The following is a 20,707-nucleotide window of genomic DNA, read 5'->3' on the forward strand; positions in this document are numbered from 1 at the left end:
AATTAATCCATGAACAAAAAACATATAACTTTTACGGCTTTGCTGTCTTGCGAAAAGTGGATAGTCAAACTGACTTGATGAAGGCATTTAAACGTCTATTGGGCAAATATTTACAACAAAACATATCACTTTGTAAGTTACAAAGTTTCACATGCATTGGTTTGGATATCTTTTTTGTGCATTTACCTCTCCCCTACCCAGAAGCTTTTTTTTGTTTTGGTTTGGTCTTTCACACTCCCACATTGAATGATTACAACACACACGCACACACACACACACACACACACACACACACACACACACACACACACACACACACACACACACACACACACACACACACACACACACACACAGTCTATTATAAACTATCTTAATTACTTTGTTATATTTGTATTGGGATGGAATCTGGAGTTAAAGCCCAATAACATGGTCTATTCTGAGAATCTGATTGGCTGATGAAGAAAGCCATACTCAAAGGCAGTCACACTCACAATCTTTGTTGTTGTTGCTTATGTCTTCCTTCAAATAGTAGTGAAGGGGGAATCATGTACACGCAAAGTTCAGCTTCATGAGAAAACTGTGATTGTGACTGGTAGGGAGAGGCCTGCATACATAAACTGTGTAAGATTTGATTTAGATCAACATTTTGTTTTTTGTTCATTTTAACTGTGGAAATCTGCTTGTTTATTCAGGTTTAAGAAGATGTGGATGCCAAAGTTTGTAGGCTATTAGAATTGATATTTGATATTTAAGTCTAAAAACAGGATGACTTTTCAATTCAATTCCACTTGATTTATACAGTACACCACCAAATCTAACAAAGTCATTAAGGCACAAATAATGAAGTTGTGTTTTAATGAATAGACCATTTCAACTTGAGAAATGAAGAGGAAAAACATCCTATTTACTAGAAGACACTTTCAGCAGAATCAGACTTGGAGGTGGCAGCCCTCTGCCAGACTGATTGGGGTTAATGGACAGGATGAGGAGAACAGGACAGGATAGAGAGGAAGAACATCAGCTCCAACACCTAGAGAGAAAAGGAGAGAGAGAGGAAGAGAAAACAGTGGACAAAGCTGAGAGACTACTGAGAAACATGTTAAAGCATTGTCATTTACATGAGTGAGTATGTTGAATTGAGAGAATTGTGAATATTGTATATAGTGACTATTGAGTAGGTAGCTCGTATCGTGTGAGGGCTGTTAATCAGGGTGAGAACATTATGGAATCAGAACAGTATCATAATGAATGAACTCTTGCAGGGTTTTTCACAAATGCACATGCTTTGTTTCGCAGTTGTATTTCAGATTCACAAATGCACACGATCTGTTTCACAAATACTGTATATATTTTATGCAAACTTGTAATATAAATTCTGAAATGCACACGCTCTGCTTCACCAATATTATTTTGAGGCACACATGTAATATAAATCCACAGATAATGCAAATTGCTGAATGTGCATTTATAAACTGCTTCTGTGCTGTGAAACCTCTGTGTAGTTGTGAGAGAAATGTGTGGTGAATTTTGAGCTGCCCTGACGTCGCGGGTCAACGAACGTCACCATTGGCCGATAAAAATTGATTGACAGATTCATCAGCCAATCAGGTGTGTTTGCTTTCAGCCAATCATACGGCTTCTTACATTTTCTCCACACTTTTATACCAATTGCAGAGCTACTGATATGTGCGCATACGCAGTGTTCAAAGAAGAGTGTGGAGAAAAGCATTGCGGTTTTAAAGGAATACCAGTATGAAATGAACCAACAGGGAACAACATCATGTTTTATAATGCAATTATATTTAATAAATAAATCAAAACTCAAAAACTAAATGGAACCAATTACCTGCATAAAAAAACAAATGTAAAAGTACAGCAGTCAAAAAATACAGGAAACAACAAAACTTTGTTTGCAATATGTGCCAAAAGGCTTAAGAAAACAAAAATCAAATAAATGTTTTAGATCAGCTATTAAAAGTTTGTTTATGGTTCCACTCCACTTCACATCATTATGTTTGCACTTTGGTTCCATGTTACATTTTGTTCCCGGTTGTATATCTAATGCAGTCTTCAATTGAATGCTCTTTTACTTACTGATACATTTTAGGCTTCTAAATTGGCCTTGCCTAGTAATGATCTTTATTGTCGATGAAGAAGGGGTTTTTAAGAAGATTGGCATGAAATTGAAAATGTCCACCTGTCATGTCTCTATTCTCAACCAGGGGGCGCACCACACACTTTGAGAAACACTGCTTTACTAACAGGCCTGTCTCTCCTTGAATGTACAAACGTTTCTTTAGAATTGGGGCAAAATTTGGGTGAAAGTTGAACATCTGTAGCGGATATGGTTGATTTGTTATGAAGTTTTATAAATCTGAACTTTAGACAAGAAGAAGAAGAATGTATGTATGCATTGGGTGCTGGCCCGGCCCGTCTGTCAATTTTGAAAAGTCCATGTGGCCCCTGAGTCAAAAAGTTTGCCCATCGCTGCTTTAAATGCTTAACAAAACCTGCACATTTCCATGGGTTTTAAAAATTCTCAGACATCAAAGACAGAGAAAAGAGAGAGAAAATAGATGCTTGGTCACCCTAAAGTTGGGGTGACCTCCTGTGGCTCCCTTTGTCCCTCCTCTGCGGCTGTCAACAGGCTCATTTGTCTCATTCAGAACCCAAAGAGGAGACATTTTTGCTCCATGTAAAAATTGTGAGGTGAGCAGGAGTGTTCACCTTAATATATTTGGCAGTGTTAGCGCTACATTGAAGCCCCAACCCTTTAGCGACAGTGAGTGAGAGCAGTGGGACATCAGCCGGGCATGTAATGCTGTTAAATGAAGCTGCTAAAACCTTCATAACGTAACAGAGTGACACTTATTATTTCAGTCGAACATTTGAATGGTTTTCAAACTGTATTCAACATTTACTATTTTCTGTGTTGCCTTGGTGGTGGACAAGATGCCTTTAACGGTAAATGGCGGCACGCAGCCGGTCAATGCGGCCCTCACTTTGTGTGCTTGTGCTCTCCACCACCAAACGGCATGTTTGGCGCTCAGATCTGTTTTCTAGATTCTAGACAAACTGTCTGTTAAAACTTGCAGGGAAGATGTTTTGACACTGATGCTGCTTCTACAGTGTGTTTTATTATAATTTCAGTATTATTTTTGATCTGTGACTCTCAGCCTCTTGTTTTTCTTGGTTTCTTCAATAAGCCTTTTCACACTGAGCATGCGTGACCTGGGGGGTCATGGTTGAGAAGGATAAAAAATGTCAACAAGCTCGATCGGTCTGTTGATATTTCCAACCTAACAGCATTTGTAATTTTAGTCCAGAGATCATTAGTGTGTTAATAGTGTTTATATTATTCATAATGCACATATTCAGACTCGAGGGCTGGACAGAGTTTTCCGCTGAGGCCACTTTCGGCCAGATCCGAGCACTTTTTAAAACCAATGGAGCAGCAGTATTGAAGCTACAGACCTCTTCTCCTTCCACACTCCACTCCCAAGCTTTTAACTTATGGTTGTTATGTATTTTCTGTATTTACCTTTATTGTTGTTAGTTTCTTTGACTTGTGTAGTTGTTTTAACAACTGTAAAGTGTCTTTGAGTTTTTGAAAAGTCCTTATGAATAAAATGTATTACTGTTGGTTTTATTATTATTATTGATTGGACAAGTGAGATTTCTGAGTGTGAAAAGGACAGTATGACTTGTCACTTTGAAAAGACAAATTTACACCATTCACTAACCAGGTCCATGATTATTTTTTATTAGGCTATTATTTTAAGTCAATTTACAAATTTGAAAGAAGGGCACAAGAAAACAGGCCGATAAGTGAAACGGCACTGATCAGCTGATTGATCAGTTTATAAAGTCAGATAAAAACTGAATTTTTCAGCTCGTGTGCAGCATTAGCTTTAGCAGCTAACTCAGCATTTCTGCCTTGGAAACCGATACCACGTACCTGCAAAAAATCTTTCAATGAATCAATGTACATCAATTAGTGTCAGAATTTAATATATTATTTGTGGTCATTATTGACTGCTATTTGAAATATTATTTTATGAGGCTAAACTCTTTCTACTTTGCTGTATTGTATGTATACTATACATTATGAATACATTGGATATCTTAGGCTATACTGCTAGATCCAAACATAATATTTGATACACTTTAAAAGTTGAATTACATTTTTGACCTGAAATCCATGCCGAATCCACCCTTTTGATGGGATCTGATTAATCCAGATTGTTTGGATCAAAGTGATCCCAATCCTGCTACAAATTTCTAAAATACCCAAATTAAAGGTTTGATCCTCATCTAAACCAAGATTGGATTATGTGATTTAATCCAATTACATAATACGTTTTATCTTTAATACATTTTCAAGATTTGATCCAATCCTTTATCGAGAATCACAGCCGATTACTTTTGAAAAACCAGGTCCTGGAGCTTTCAAACTATATATCATTCTATGGCGATGTACAATGATAAAGGAATCATATTAAACATTCAATTTGTTAAAAGGTAGCACAAGATAAACTGATGCTCTTCGACTGTCACACAAGTCTTTATCATTCCAGTGGATCCTTAAAAGGTTATATTTATTGGGTAAGGATGGATTTTGTGATTTAATCACATTGTATGAGCTGATTATGTTTAATCAGCTGGTTGACAGTCTAGTGCTCAGAAGCATGTTTAAATATTTAATATCTTAAAATATAAAGTTTAGGATGTTAATTTAATGTTTTACTGAATTTTTGGCAAATTGTTAATATCAAGGAGATGCACTGAAATTGTTTTTATGATACAATTGAAATGTTTTTTTTAAAGCTACACATTAGACAGGAACAGTATGGCTATTCAGCGCATGCTAACTCATCTTTAAAAATGCTCTAGTCTATAATAAACCTCAGGCTGTATGAAGCTAAATTATCTTACAATAACTTCTTGATTAATACATTTAAGAATGTTTAGTAATGTACGTAATACTTTTAAGTAAGGCCCATCCTTTTTTCCACTGAAATGAAAAAAAATAAAATAAAAGTACATTAACATATTATTATGATACACTTTCAAGTATCTGGAGTCTGAAAAGAGTCAATGAAGAGGACTTTAATGTGCTCAGTTTGTTCTTAGAAAATCTTTCTGTATTTACAGGTTTGAACAAACAAGCAGACACAGATAGAGTGCTTATGTACAGAGCAGCACATAATGTTAAAATGAGTGCTAAAACATGGTATTTACAAATAAACTACAGCAGAGTATGGATTAAGAACAAGTGTTTATCACAAACCACTGGTGTTCTACACAGTATCACAAATTTCATGAACTGTACAGTTAAAAATCAAAAATGTCAAATCTACACAAAATCCAATGTTTTCCTCAGATGAGAGGCACTAAATCATCTCTATTTACATCATATATACACAGATTATAGTAAATAAGCATGTATGCTCTCATACATATATAGCTACCTGTGGTGCAAAAGCAGCAAAAAAGGGGTGTGGGGGGTTAAGAAATGTAATACTACAAAAATAAAGTCTGCTGCTAAAGGAGCTGACTGACAAAGGAAAATACACCATACTGAAAAGCAACTGAGCACAGGAAAATAATAGCCACTAAGTTCTAACAGTCCGCAGTGAACACATGGGTACTGTCAGTCAATGAAATCAGAAAAAGATTGTCAATTATACTTCAAGTTCATGCAAAGATAGAAACTGTGGGTAATAAAAAAAAAACCGTAAAGGTTTCCCTGCTGACCGACCAGCTGCACAGCTTTCCCTTCATTGTGACTCCAAAGGTGCAAAATGTAAGGAGGGAAGGCAAACTTCCTGTCTGGGTTATGGAACGGAGCTGGAGTGGAGAACGGGCACTTGTTGGGGAGGGCTTGCGTCTGTGTCAGCCTCATCCTGGCTTGATGGGCTGCTGACTGTGGCAGTGCTGGGAGGAGGCGTCACAGAGGAGGTGGAAGAGGAGGTGGGGATGGTGCTAGACATGCTGCTGCTGGGAGGACAGCCTGCACTTGGAATGGCAGTGGTTACCTGCTCTTCTTTGGGCTGCTTGCTGGCAAATTCTGTGATGCTGAAGACAAACTGGAGGCAGCCCAGTTTGATGTAGCTGCCATGGTGAAGCAGGGCTGTGCCTTCCCAGCCTGCTCCGCTTCCTTTAATCAGACTGGAGCTGCTGGCCTTGCAGCTGCACGTTTGCTGATTCCCACCCTGACGCTGGTTGCTCATTACTCCACCAGCTGGTAACAGCCCCGTCACAGAACTGACACCATCCTCCTCACGCTTTTTGCCGCGACCTGTACACACAAGAAAAAAAAACACAATTTGACAATAAGCAATAATATGACAGTGCTGCCCCCTAAAGGAACAGAGCTAGTACAGCAGATATTTATTTCAGGGCTCCTTTAACGTATAACCGGATTGTCTAGAGGTCATCTAAAAACTGTCATTTTAATCTTAGTTTCACAGCTTCCGATTTGTGTTCCTGTTCCCTGTCTGTCTCCATGTGTGTCTCATCCATGCTGACCCGCAGTATGGCTATTTGAGTTGGGTCAGTCCATCTTCGTCACACACTGGGTGCATAGCCACTCAGAGTTTTTGTAGTCTGTTCCTGTTCGTCTGCTGTGGAGTTGGAAGCACGTCTGTAGTTTGAGGATAGTACAGTGTCTGTACAGTGTCAGGACGGCACAACCCACACAGAGAAGCCTGTTCCTGATGATGCCAAGGTCTGTTTATACAATAAAAGACTGCATTTCTAACAATTATCTGCCCCTGCCTCAGTAGGCTATTGCATTTGTGTCTGACTATCCATTGTGCCTGGTCGTGACATTGAGATTAATTGGATCAGATCTGATGAACCTGCCACTAGCAAACTGACAATATTTATCTGCCAGCACACAAATAACCTGCATTTGGCATGAGCCAATTTCCATCCCTGCTAGATGATCATCTACTGAACAAAACTCTGATTTTTTTAGGTTAAACAATTTGTCTTGCTAACCTTCAACATTGAAGAACTGGAGCCTTAACAGAAATAAACTTACGAATAATGCCCTGCACTTTGGCCACAAGGCCACAGGGTGAAGATGGAGATGCCTTCTCAGAAAAGTCACAGGAGTAGAGAACATTGTCCACTGTGGTGCCATGCTCACTGTAGTTAAGCAGTTCATAGTGCTTTGTGTTCTGAAAATGAAGTTGTAAAAAACATTTAGAAACAGTAAAACACACAAAGTGAAGGCAATGCTGTTCTTTCAAGGTTGTGCTGCCGCCGACCTCATCGTAAAAAATACAGGCGTGTTTTCCCGAAATGTAGTTGCAGTGACCATAGTTGGGAAGGCACACATCCATATCAGCACCTTGATCAATGAGAGGAGAGAGGTCAAAAAGAGCATTTTCAATTAAACACTACTTTGTGGACCACACAAAAAGTGTGGTTGATCAACGTTGGCAGGTGTGATGGTCACAGTTGAGGAATGCTCCAATCTTACCTGATCCAAGGTATAATGTCCTGTAGCACATGTTCACAGCTGCGCCTTTTCCTGTCAGTGGGTAGAAAACAGCTCTCGCCTGCACCTTTTTCTGAACTAAAAAAACAACAACAAAAAACAAGGATGCAGTTTCCCATGTACGTCTCAAAATTAGATCATGAAAAAGTTTAATATTGTTTACCACTCAAGTGAAACTTATATTATCTAGATTTATTACACACTCGCTTGAAATATTTAAACATAATACATACACACACACACGCACACGCCCGGTCTATAAGCCGCTACTTTTTTCCCATGCTTTGAACCCTGCGGCTTAAACAATGGCACGGCAAATTTGTGGATTTTTTCGGTTTTCATAATTCATGCCACCAAAAAATTTGAGCTCCGTCACATTAGACCAATGAAACTGTTTACATTCAATCATTCAGCGCTCCAACTGAATCATTCTGATCAGTCATTTTGTCATGAAGCACACTCCCTCATCATGGCAAAGACACAGAGAAATGCTGTCAGAGAGAGATAGAGGCAGCCTGTATAAAGTAATAAAGTAAAAGTCAGCCAGTTTGGATAAAAATACACGGCTTAAAGGTATTAAATCACCACGTTAGTCTTGTTCAGGAGTGATTGGTGCTGTGAGGGCTGGGTCTGTCAGGTTGGGCTCGCATCGCCGCCCTCCTCTCCCCGCCGCTCGGCGCACCTTGCCACAACGGTGGCGAATCACTACGTTTAGTTTGTTTAGAAGTGATCGCGTCTGTATTCTGACTCAGTCTGGACTCCGTGTGATCGCTCTGTGGTAGTTCACGAGAACAGATGAAACGGTGTATTAGTCTGGTTCCAGTAAAAAGTGACCATAAAAAGCTGTAAATGGACTGATATGCAGATGCGGAGAATTTATGTAGAGAAAAAAAACTCATGAAACACACAAATCTCTGTTAAACCTAACACGAGTACAGCTGCCTGCCTACATGTCCATTCTGATTGGCTTAGTCATCTAAAGGATACCCTCATCAGCCAATAGGGTGCAGCCTATGTTATGCTGCAGTGGATTTTTCTTAGAAAGATGCTCAATTAGTGGAATGCGGCCAATAAAATGGTATGTATTTCAAATATATCAAGCTAGTGGTGTCCTGAATGCAACCTTTTCACTTCTAGTACGATACCAATATTGTATACGATACCGATTAACTTATTATGGCTTGACTAGTGAAATTACTCAGGGAACAATAGTCAGCAACGGTAGGTATGAGAAAAACAGACCATTTGTTATTGCCAATGGGATTCATACATTTTCACCTAGAATATTCTACATTGGAAAGTATGTAATTATTTAATGAGAAAATCCAGAAAAATAATGTTAATACATCTAATCAAATATATCACAGTGCTTATGTGAGATTTTAGATGCATGTGGATAGGGCTGGGCGGTACACCGGTTCATACCAATATATATTTTCATTATGATGTGAATTTTTAATATACCGCCGTACCGGTGTATTTAATTGCACAACTTAATGGAACGCTACACTGCGCCACGTTTCACACCGGACCCTTTTCAACATTGCACTTCTAAATAGTAAGGTAAACAGTAGCGCTCTGGTGTTAGTTGCGGTGTAAATCATACGTGTAAATGGATAAGACAGACAATTGAAAGCTCTGAAGCTGCATGTGAGCATGTGTCTGCGTGTGCATGCCTCTGCTGGAGGAGAACAACACTCACGAACACGGAGGCACAATTAGCTTAGCATGTCGGCAGTAATACACAAAAAAAAGAGCAAAGGATCGCAATTTGTTATTCCTATAACGCGGGAAGAAGTCCTAATGGAGCTACAAACAAAACGCTACCTTATTCTCCATAACAAACCACAACACCACTGAGTATGCAGCATTTAAAGTTAGAACTCAAGCTAATGATAAAGCTAAGCTAGCGCGGCAAAGAGCCATTGGTCTGCTGTTGCAAACTTGTATTACTACTAGTGTGAAATTATTCTACAATATTCACTAATCATGACAGTAAAATAGACCATCCTAAGTCAATCTACTGCAGTAATTCATCTCTCAACCAGTAGAAAATGCTGTAAACACCTGATTATGCATGGCAAAAAAAAAATTACCGCCATAAACCGTGAAACCGTTAGAATTTTGAAAAATACCGTGACATACATTTTTGGTCATACCACCCAGCACTACATGCCAATATACTGTAATCTGATACTTGTTTGTTGCTGATATCACATTGAGAGCCCCATATTTCAAGCCTTCTTGTAATTTAGATAATTAATAATTACAGATAATGAAAATGCAATTCTCAATGCATTGTCTCAGAAAATATGAATATTACATCAGATCAATAAAGATATAGTATATTTTAAACACGTCAGCCTCCTGTTAAGTTCTATGAACGCAATACTTGGTTGGACCTCTTTAGTCCTTATCCATTAATTACTGCATCATACCATGTGACATGGAGGTGCTCAGTCTGTAGCACTGCTGAGGTGAATTGGAAGCTCAGGTTGCTGTGATAGCGGCCTCCAGGTAACCTGCATTGTTGGGTCTGGTGTTTCTCACCTTCCTCTTGACAATAGCCTAAAGATTTTCAATAGGGTTCAGGTCAGGCGAGTTTGCCGGCCAATCGGGCACAGTAGCAGCACAGCAGAACGAACATATGTTTTACTGCTGAAGTAAAATTTCCTGGTAGACGCTGCATTGACTATGGACATAAACACATTGGACCAACACCAGCAAAGGACATGGCAGCCCAAATCATCACTGACTGAGGAAAATTCACACTAGACTTTGTGCCTCCCTCCTCTTCCTCAAGACTTTGGGACCTTGATTTTGCAAAGGATGCCAAATTTCCTAGTTTCCTCCTTTGACTTCTGGTTGTACTCCGTGCTGGGAAACCGTACACACACACTGTCAAACGTCACTTTGAGTTGAACACGCCATGTGCACGAACCACACGACTGTATTCCTTCCATTCAGGCATGTCGCAAATGAGTTACTTAGCTGGGTGAACTTTCCTAATTGCCAATATCTTACATTTTAGGAATATTGTTCATTATCCAATAAAGCCAATCTAATCATGACATCTCTAGTGATGATGTAATAATGACAGAAGTAACAGAGAGCACTTACTGTCATGGGCTGGTGATGATAATTTGGGAGCAATGCAGGGGGCAGGTGGAGGAGGAGTCTTAGGTGGTTTGGGAGGGAAAAGCTGTTGGATCCTCTGATAGGCCAGCAGCTTAATCATCTCAGCATCCAGTTTGTCCAGCTCAATCCCTGCACAGACAAGCATGCACAATAAAATGTGACTACAACATTTCATCATCTGTGAATAATACTGTCTCAGCTCAGATCAGTGTGAGCTCACTAACCTATATCCTCCTCCTTTCCACCCATCAAGCAGCTGGACAGCTTGGAGTAAGTGCTGGGTGGCAGCATGTCTGCCAGTCTAGGCCCAACCTTCACACCTGAGGACGAACACAGAGATGTCAGAGGGCAAATAAAGGTCTTAGTTGAAAATAGGGGTACGGTATAAAAATAAAGTGGGCTGTTCTTTGCTTAAGCCTCACTTTTTTTTTTAGAATAAGAAAATATGATATTCATATCGGATGAATTGATGAAACATTTTATCTCCAAGTAAAAGAGAGAGCGCACAAGCAGAATTGTCAAAAAAGTAGTTTTTTGGAATCAAATAGAGTAAATCCCTGTATATAAGTGAGATAAAGTGGTTGCATTGACTATAGCTTTGTATAACAACTACTTACATTGTGCTTTACTAAGTCAGCAGCAGTGTTGTATATACTTCTACATCCCATTGCTCTCTCTCTCTATATCTATATATATATATATATATATGTATATATACACATAAACAGGAGATGTACCTGGAAGAGGTGAGGCAGAGTCTGAGAGTCTTTCAGCCTTTGGAGGATCATCTGTGACCAAGCTGCTGGTGGAGGTTTTCCTATTGCTGCTCAGAGACTCCTCTGTGAGCTCCACCTTGCTCCTGTGGTTCTGCTGGTCGCTGTGAGGCTGGGTTGTTGGTATGTTTTTCTGAACACAGGCCTCCAAAGGTCTCTCCTGTATATTTCTAACAACTCCTGTTCCTAAGTGATTAATTTGCTTAGCGGCTGCACCCGAGTCTGAAGAAACTTCAGGGCCGAGTCTGTGCTGAAGCTCAGCCTGTTTGCAGGAGGTTAAGCCTCGGTTCGAGTCCACAGGTCCATTCGTTTTGGAAACTTCTGCCAAAGGTCCATTGGGTTTCTTACAGTTCAGACATGATATCAAGCTGCATTTACAAGCTCCCAGCTCTGTTGGGGTATCCCCAAATGGATCGACCCCTTGGTGGTCTCTGGGTGTACTGCAGGAAACAGAAGAGGCTGTCCTTCCTAACAAGGCCAGCGTTTTGGTGTCTTCTGTTGTTGAACATGGTTTTAGAGGTTTTTGCTCATAGTCAGTCTGTGCTACTGATGCAGACTGCTTAATGGATAGATGTCGCATGATACTGCACTGAAGAGCGATGACACCCTGAAGCCACTGTGCAACAAAAACACATTTAATTAAAAGCTCAATAAAATACAACCAAAAAGTGTAAAGCAATTGAACCACACCCCACCCAAACCTGGTATGCTTACCTCCTGCTGCTCAGCTTCTGTGGTCAAGTGCTTTGAGGGCTGGTGGTCAGGAACTCCACAACAAACCAGCTCCAACTGGCGAGTCCCAGCAGGAAGTAGCATGGGGGCAGGATTCTGGTACTGGGACTTGATGGCATCTGGTACCTGAGAAAACATTTACAAGGAAACTATTCTTTAGACAAAAAACACTTTAAAAGTTTCTTTATTAAGTCTTCTTGAGTTTTGTAAAATGTAAGAATTACTCTGGGCGACTCTCTCTCTAGCCTTTAAACAAGAGAACACAAGGCTGGCTTAAAGAAATATTGTATTTACAGAGGTGTTAGCAGTTTAATAAAGCCTTCGCACTAAATAACAGATGATGGCTTCAAGATATTTCAACCTATTTTCGTTAAATTGGTACTTTTCGTCAAATGACGAAATGTGTTTTACATTGGAGACTCATATGAACCACATCAGGGCTCTACAGTAACTTTCAAAGGTTACTTGTCATGTAGAGCAAGTAGGGCATAAAAATATATACAGCTTAGATGAAAATGGTTAACCATTCAGTTAGCTGTAAGTATACATGCAAACATGTTACCATTTCATCATTTTGTCTTGGAAGCCCACCATGTTTTACCATCAAAAGCTGCCAAATTTTAGTTCATAACCGTAGCACACTCACCTCAACTTTATTCCGTGTCTGCAGCAACTAAGATTTTATTCTATTCATTAGTGTTGTCCTGACATTTTGGCCAAATAAAACCAATTTGATCAAAGATTCTGAAGTGCATGTGGACCTTGTGTGAAACAGATTCTAAAATGACTAAGAAAGGTATTTTGATCATCCCGCTGAAACCATTAGTCGGCACCAAAAAAAGACCAGTATGAAAGCAAGCTTCTCTCAAACACTTGCATTAATCGCAAGTGCATTGCGAGGGTCAGGTGCACGCTCCTCCTTCATCCACCAACCCATTTATGGACAGAAATGTTCAGTATAAAAAAAAAAAAAAGGGTCAGGGAGTGTGTCTTGCTCTGCTCTGAACTTTCATTCTGTCCGCAGAAAAAATGAGCCGTATAAAAGTAGTCTTAGGCACAGAAGGCCTGGGACAATTGCTTGAATCAGGCCCAACGACTCTGCTCCAGCTGAGCTATTAATAAGTCAATATTCTTGGACCTGCCATGTTAGGCAACTTAGGGGTAATGATAGCTTTCCATACTTTTACTTGTCAGTGGCAAGTGAGCTTCCACATTCATATGATTTCTTTTATCAGTGATGAGTGAATGAAATTATTTAGATTGTCAGACCTTTTTGAGGGATTAGAAAACCATTGGTTCTGTATGCAGGCATCTGTTTAAGAAACTTGTCTCTGATGATTGGCTGAGAGAGAGATTACACTTACTGTAGAGGAGTTAATGTTTCATATGTTCAATGAATGGAGCTTTACTATGGTTACATATATAAAGTACAAGCTACATCAATAACAAAAACAAAAAAAGGTTCAGATTTGAATAAATTTAACAAAGCTTTCAGGCTCTGAGCACTAATATAATTTAATGCTTATTTATGAATAAATACAGTGGTTCTTCTCTGTCAGTGTTTTTCAACAGTGAGATTGTTGGGTGTGCTGGGAAATTTGTCCGATTATACCCAAACTCTAAATGATTTGCATTGTTAGACAACTGCGCCTGCAATGTGCATCATTTAAATATCTATGATGTAGAAGAGGGGCAATAGGTAGCACATTAATATATTGGAAGGTCACCTGTGTAGATTCTGTGCTGCTAAGTAAAGTTGTTTGAAAGAGTAACAGTTCATTGCAAGACTTTAGCTACAATGTATACTTTACTAACTTCTGAATGATGGAGTGTTGCTGATATATATATTTTTTACATTAGAAAGTACTGTGATGCAGCAAGTTAAAAAGCAGCAGGAACAGTGTGCAAATAATAAAGACTTCTAATCACGCTTGTATCCTAACGCACAGAGCACTGATGTACCTTAATGCTTTTCCTGTGGCGCTGGTGAGGGGTGCGCCGGTTTGGTGCACTCTGTCTATGAACTCGACGCAGGAAGTGCAACTTGACAGCGTGCTGAGACATTCGGTCCTGGAACTGGTCAAACAGCTGACAGCGGCTGGACAGGCTGAGACTCCTCTGGTTCAGCTAAGCAGCAAATAACCACAAGACAATTTCAAATGATTCATTGTACAACACAATGACACTATATAGTGAGCCTGTCAACAGATCAATCGTGAAAACATTTTTAACTTAAACTGAAGCTTTGTTTATACCAGTAATAGTAATTCACTTATTATTATTTCTACTAGATGCGCAACGTTTGTTCTCTGCTTTTAAGCTGTCCCTGAAAAGTAATGGGCAGCCACTGTGCAGCACCTGGGGAGCAGTTAGAGCAGGGGTTTCCAAACGCGGTCCTAGAGGGCCAGTGGTCCACCCCTGAGTTTGAGATTTAAGGGCTATGCTCAAGGACAACAGTGAAGTAAACAAATGCATCGATTAACCCTACACTGATTGTCGAGGCTGCACATTGGCATTAACAAGTGACATTACAATGAACTTCACCAATGCAATAATTCACCAACTGATTTTTAGGCCTGAAACAGGGGGTTCTGAATAAATTAGATGGGAAGTACTATTGACGCAAACATTCAGCTCCAATTGACAGCAATCAATGAGTGGATGTGTACGAATTCCGTCTCTTACCACTAAGTGCTCTACATGGTTTGGACACATCCATTTGCCAGCAGGTAATGCTGTAAGCGGTGGATCCAAACAGTCCATGTGAAACAGAAGAGGACAATAATCACACTGAATAAGTGGAGCCATTCTACAACTCCTGGAAGAGAAAAAAACAAAAAAGATCAGAACAAGTCCGGAGCCGCATTTGTATTTTCCCGGTAGTTTTTCACCTGTTGCAGGAGAAGCAGACTTTGACTGGTAGAGGAACCAGTCCATTAGAATCCAGTTCATGTTGGGGCCTTCTGAATGGTTTTCCAAGTAGTTCCTCTTTTCTTCTTCGCTTACTGCTTCCTGGAAATCCAAACAAAGGAAAACACTGAGCTGAATGTTCCACGTGTTCTGAAAACATTTTCTGACTGTTTCCACAGCACATGCAGTGTTTGTCCGAAAATTTTATTTTGAGTGCACAGGCCAAAGAAGAAGATCTGCAGCCTTATGTGCCATGGACCACTTTGACGCTGGTCACCGTTTCCACAGACAGAAGGGAGAGTCTGAGTTGAGAGTGGAGCGAGTTGCGCTTCCATATACTTCATAAACTTTCTCTTTTATACCGGACCTTTCTGTCTGGGGATTAGTGGAAGTAGGAGGGGTTGGTATCACAACGCAAACCATTTGTATAAATAAAATGGACGACAAAAATACAATAGATGGGTAAGAGTATTATTACTATTATACAGTTTAGTGATAGTTGTGTTTTCTAGACAAAATCTGAACTTGTCATGTAGCAAGTAGATTGGATGCCCTACTTGACAAAACACATTTGATAGATACAGAGCCCCATATGCAACTAAGCCATTTCAGCAATGTTAGTTTAAAATCTTTGTCCTTTAAATGCAAATGTAAGGATTTTCTTGATTAATTAGTTAATAAGGAACAGCATGTGAGTTTGATCCCACTCCTGTGCTGGCTGACTTTTATATGCACCAGAAAGCCAACATACAAGTTCACAGAAAGAAAAAAAAAAAAAAAAAATCCCAATGTAAATTAAAAATGTGTGAACAATGAGATGTGTGATGTGCTACCAATTTATTTGTGTCTATGAAAACATGTTTTTTTTTTGTGCTCTCAAATATTTTATTTTAGGAACACATGTGCAATATGGGAAAATGTCAGTGGAGAGCCCCGTTTCAGTCTCGGAACTGCAAGTGCAGCATTTGAATTGGTCTTTCTTTTGGTCTTTAGGTGCTCGTGGATTAAATAAATTCACAAAACATGTCAGATTGAGCACTCATGGGTGACTGACCTGGCAGTGCAGTGGTGCAGGTCAGCTCACTTGGCAGCTGAAACTGAGTGGGGTTTCTTTCCATGGCAGCAGCGATTAGAAGCTGGAAAGGCCTCTTTAAAAATCGAGGCGGAACAGAGAGCACGGTAGCTTCAATCTCCCCACTCTGAATGTCATCCTCAACATCTGCCACCTCCTCCTCGTCCATCTGCTCCTCTGACGGGGTAGGTGTGGACGAAGTGTTAGAGGTCGGGGTTCCTGGACGACTGCTTGGTCTGCTGCAGGTCCTCCGGTCCAAAAGACGCACTTGTGCAACTCGCAACCCAGGGCCTGCAGCTCCAGCACCTGGAGGTAAGCCGTCAAGTCGCAGTGGGCCAGCATTGAGATCCAGCTCCACAGCTGGGGATGTAGAGCGCTTAGAAGACTTCTCTGGGAGACCATTGGTCTGTTCAGACTTCTGCTCACGCTTCTGTTGCAAAAAGAAACATACCAGACTAAGATGCTTAGCTGTTTTTCAGAGCCCTGGTAGAGCCTGGTGAGTACTGGCCTCACTACTCACCTTTTTCCGTACATTGCAACGATGACACATCCACTCTCCTGGGGGGAGCATTTCTTCACTCAGAGGTGGGTTGCTATAATAATAATTAAAACAAAAACGTAAAAAAAAAAAAAACAATAATCCATCAAACATATGCGTAAGAGAACATGTTCTTTTACACATAAGAACCATACAGTGTGTGGTGTGTCCATGTAAAGGGTGGCCGAAGAAGCTTTTAAGCAGTCAGACAGTTTTTAAAGCGTAAGATTACAGAAGCTGATGTAAGCACATCATTTACTAGCCAGTATGCTTCAAAACGAATATATTAAAAGCACTGCAACAGAAACTAACTTTGTTTTTTCTACCTCAGTAATTATAATTGCTGCTAATGTACCATTGATTAGCGATACCTCATGTCTTATTTGAGATTACCATAGAAAAAGGGGACTAGAAACATGTCCACATAATATTACTATAACAATACGGTGATTAATAAAGGATACATTGTTATCTTCTTGAAATTGACCGATACAAGTAAACGCTACGTACCACTGGTTGGAAAATCCTGATCTACAGTAGCAGCAACGGGACCGGAGAACAACCAGGGCATTCGATGCCCGGCTCTTTAATTCGGTCACACTCGGCAGTTTTCGATGAGAGCACGAACTCAGCCCCCGGACGCTGCGGAGGCGCCCACAGAAGCTGCTCGCTGACGTGTCCACAACAAACCCCGTCAAACCGCGTCTACAGAAACCCGCTTACTTTTGGTTAGTGACTTTAGGATAATCTCAAAACGCTTCGCCATGCAAGCCGGGCGTTTAAGGAGGGTAAGATGGCGGTGGAGGAGAAAAATCAACAGGGAGGTCGCCATATTGTAAACAGAGGCAGGGCGAGCCGGAGCAGAGCTAAGTGCGGGCTGCGGCCTCGACAGGCGCGGAGGACCGACTGCAGCCTCCCAGCCGCCCTCACTGCCTGACCCGCACTGTTCATTAGAATCACTCTGGATAGCAGAATAAATACAATAATAAAAATTAAAAAAAACAGGGAGATTTTACTCTAATATATGTAAAAATGTTAAATCAATCGACTCCAGGTGTCTGCCCATACAAATTACAAAATGTTGTTCTTCGAAAAACGTTTGACATGTATAAAAAGCATTTCCAACAAAACTCTATATGTGAAAAATCCCAGTAAAGCCATTTCAGACCAAACAACAGCCCCCAACTAGGAAACATTTTAGTGATGGTTTACAGCTGTCTAGCTTGTTTGTTCATCCACTAAAATAGACATGGGGCTTGGGGGAATTAAGTTTTCACCAGCAGACTAATTCTAATGGGAGATACATGCATCCTTTAAAGTTGATGTGTAGTTTTATGTAGGATTTCTTTTCTCGTGGCCCTTTCGGAGCTGACATAGGGCCGTCTGTGGTCCTTAACCTGAGATGTGTGAAGGCCCAGGTACTGACCAGCACTGGAGGTGGAAGGCTGCAGGGCAGTGGTCGCAGCACAGCAGGTCTCCCCCCTCTCGGCAGCTGTCGCAGGTGTCATGGTTGGTGGCCCTGCCGCTTCTTCGGACGTCTCTTACCAACTTCCTGCTCTTCTTCTCGATCTCGTCGGTCTTTGGTGGCGCCAGGAGCGTTTGGATTTGCTGGAAGAGAGATGAAGCTTTGCCGTCACATCGTCGGTACTTGGAGTGGTTAGCATTAAAGCTGCTGTCCGCTGAGCTGAAACAGCTCAAACACTAACAAGTGGCCCAGCTTCACTTACACACTATGAAATAGTTTAACTAGCAGTGCTGCATCTCTGTTAGCTGGCCACAGTAACGGTGAATGGTTTTCCAAAATGTCTAGTTTATGAACGGTAAAGTAAGATTCCAATGAGAAAAAAGGCCTTCAACTACAAGATCCTCACCTCCATTAAGCCCCCAGAAGTGTCCAGATCGTACACAATCGTCGGCGTCTCCATTTTGTCCCACATTCATTCAGGAGGGATGACTTCAACAAAGAAATGTGATGTTCGTGTACGAAACGATGAACTATGAGTCTGCGACCGGAACTTTTCTAAACGTTTATACAGGATGGCTAACTACAAGTAGCTACAGCGCTATCAACGGAGGCAAGACGTCAACCAGTCAAGGTTGAGAGGCTAGGGACTGACTAGCTTTAGCTGTTAGCCATACAGGACAACAAACCTCCGAGATACACACAAAAAACAAACGCTGGCGTCCCGGTACCGGTTTTTTGATGCAAATGCAAAGAATGCACACAATATTTGTGTCAAAGGTCCGCTGCTGCTAGCTACAGAGCCCATCCGCGGCCTAGCTGGCCAGCCATGGTTCTTGTTTCTGCTGCTGCAGAAAAGAGCCTGGCAGATCTGCAAACCTCTCCGCTCCCATTGTCAACAAGCTTTAATCCAGAAAAACTTGCTGCCTTGATCCGAAACTCGTATTATAATCCCCTTTGCAGCGATGAATCCTTAAACCGGGAAAGTGGAGATAAAAGAGAGAGCTGCTGTTATTGTTGTGAAAAAACGCTGTGCGCCACTGTGGCCGCTAGCAACATCCCCCTGCAGTTGGCGCAACCGCGAACCGTCGGACGCGCATGCGCACTGTAGCGGGCATGGACGTCCGTGAAGCTGCTGATTTAAGACCAAGCTGGGTTCACCGAGTCAGTGTGGAACGGCGTAAACGTGCCGGTCAGCTTTCGACCAGGTGTGACGTTGAATTTATTTACACCGCAAGCTCCACATGTTTTTTTTTTTTTTTTTTTTTTTTTTTTAAATCAATAATCTTCGTCTCGCCTTTATTTTTACGTCACTTTACCTATTGAACATGATATGAATGAACAACCCTGCTAATAATGTTTGCTCATGTATAGTTTTTACTTCTGCTGCCAAATACTTAATGGCATTGGCTTCACCAGGCCTTTAAAGGTGTGCTGTGGTGTGTGGTTTTGAGGTCTGTAGTTATTTACTCTTGGAGCAGCTTAAAATGTGGAAGTTTGTGATCAGAAAACATGTACCTTTGGATGTGAGGTGAAATAATAAAACTTTGTAATCTTTGCCCTGATTCTATTACAAACGTCTCAGTGTCTAATCAATTTGTAACAATGTTTTTTTGCATTTATTTCCCACTCTGTTTGCATTAATTAGCGTGGGTTCAACATTTCTGCCATTCTGAAATAGAGATGGGGCTTCCATTGATTTTACCTGTTAGTTTGTCAGAGCCCAAATGTCTCAAACGTTCCTGCTAAAATGTGCAACCGAGAACAGAACCGGTCAGTTTTATCTACTGTATCCACCAACACAAAAAAAAATATTTTTCACACATCATCTAAAATGACTCCAAAATGTTGTTGTTTTTTTTTTTTTTTTTTTTTTAATTCATGTATTCAGCAAGAATTTGCAAGTACGTGTTTACATTACTGTTTCTGGTCAAATATTCTTGATGCACTGTATGCCTAATGTTTGATAAATAAATAATCTCTGTAAATTGTTTGTGTAGAAAAGTCTGAAGATGTGCTATAGTAGCAAGTTCGGTGTCAATTGAGTAAAAATTGTAGGATAAGTTTTTCTCTTTTTTTTTAAGTGATGGACTCATAATTTCTAATAGGTTTAAATTTTCAAAAGCTTCTTCAGCATTGGGGCTACATTTTGGTAAACGTTTCAAATCTGTAGCACAAATGATTGATTTCTTATGTTATTTAAGTTTCAAAATTTTGAACTTAAAGTGTAAGTACATCCTAAAACCCCTTTTTCTGCTGATTCAACAGTGCTGAATACATATATGATTAGATATGAAGTAGTGTAGTTGATTGATCCCAGTCCCACTAATCACATTTTAGTCAAAGTATTTAACTTTGGTGCTTTTAGTTGTGAAATGTCAGTTATTACCCTATGGGTTCAACAGCGGTTAATGCAATTTAATTTTTCTATTGACTGAGATTAGATCAGTGCCATCTTTTTGTTTCAGTGACATCACTAACCGTCACTGTTGGCCCCGCTCCTCCTATAAAAAGAACTGTGCAGCGCTGTGGGGGCGGGGCTGCTGTGGCTGGGCGTGTCTTAACTATT

The 20,707-nt window shown here is 40.5% G+C and overlaps 1 protein-coding gene across 4 annotated transcripts; it reads right to left on the reverse strand.

Annotated features, from left to right (window-relative positions):
* Positions 1–5,092: 5,092 nt before the first annotated feature.
* Positions 5,093–19,900, reverse strand: phf12b (PHD finger protein 12b). 4 transcript variants are annotated; one of them, XM_028464988.1, is made up of 15 exons: positions 18,548–19,900; positions 18,103–18,284; positions 16,671–16,731; positions 16,121–16,568; positions 15,048–15,168; positions 14,842–14,974; positions 14,119–14,283; positions 12,139–12,282; positions 11,389–12,040; positions 10,876–10,971; positions 10,634–10,780; positions 7,496–7,591; positions 7,281–7,363; positions 7,052–7,190; positions 5,093–6,304 (listed from the first exon to the last, which is right to left on the reverse strand). In XM_028464988.1, the coding sequence occupies exons 1-15, from the start codon at positions 18,611–18,613 to the stop codon at positions 5,841–5,843; spliced, it is 2,997 nt and encodes a 998-aa protein (XP_028320789.1). In that variant the 5' UTR covers positions 18,614–19,900; the 3' UTR covers positions 5,093–5,840. The 4 variants fall into 4 exon arrangements, with proteins under 4 accessions (XP_028320789.1, XP_028320788.1, XP_028320791.1 ...); XM_028464987.1 differs by having other exon boundaries at positions 16,659–16,731; XM_028464990.1 differs by lacking the exons at positions 18,103–18,284; positions 18,548–19,900 and adding an exon at positions 17,187–18,084.
* Positions 19,901–20,707: the final 807 nt, after the last annotated feature.

The sequence above is a fragment of the Gouania willdenowi genome, chromosome 13 (genome assembly GCF_900634775.1).
Source record: "Gouania willdenowi chromosome 13, fGouWil2.1, whole genome shotgun sequence".
In the NCBI taxonomy this organism is placed as follows: domain Eukaryota; kingdom Metazoa; phylum Chordata; class Actinopteri; order Blenniiformes; family Gobiesocidae; genus Gouania; species Gouania willdenowi.

What these genes read in the sequence shown, in the direction of transcription:
- phf12b (XM_028464987.1), bottom strand. Translation starts at nt 18,613, where the DNA reads ATGTGGGACAAAATGGAGACGCCGACGATTGTGTACGATCTGGACACT. An exon ending in CTTCTGGGGGCTTAATGGAG is followed by an intron (nt 18,285 to 18,547) that starts GTGAGGATCTTG and finishes TCTCTCTTCCAG; the next exon opens with CAAATCCAAACGCTCCTGGC. An exon ending in CAGAAGCTGAGCAGCAGGAG is followed by an intron (nt 12,041 to 12,138) that starts GTAAGCATACCA and finishes TTTGTTGCACAG; the next exon opens with TGGCTTCAGGGTGTCATCGC.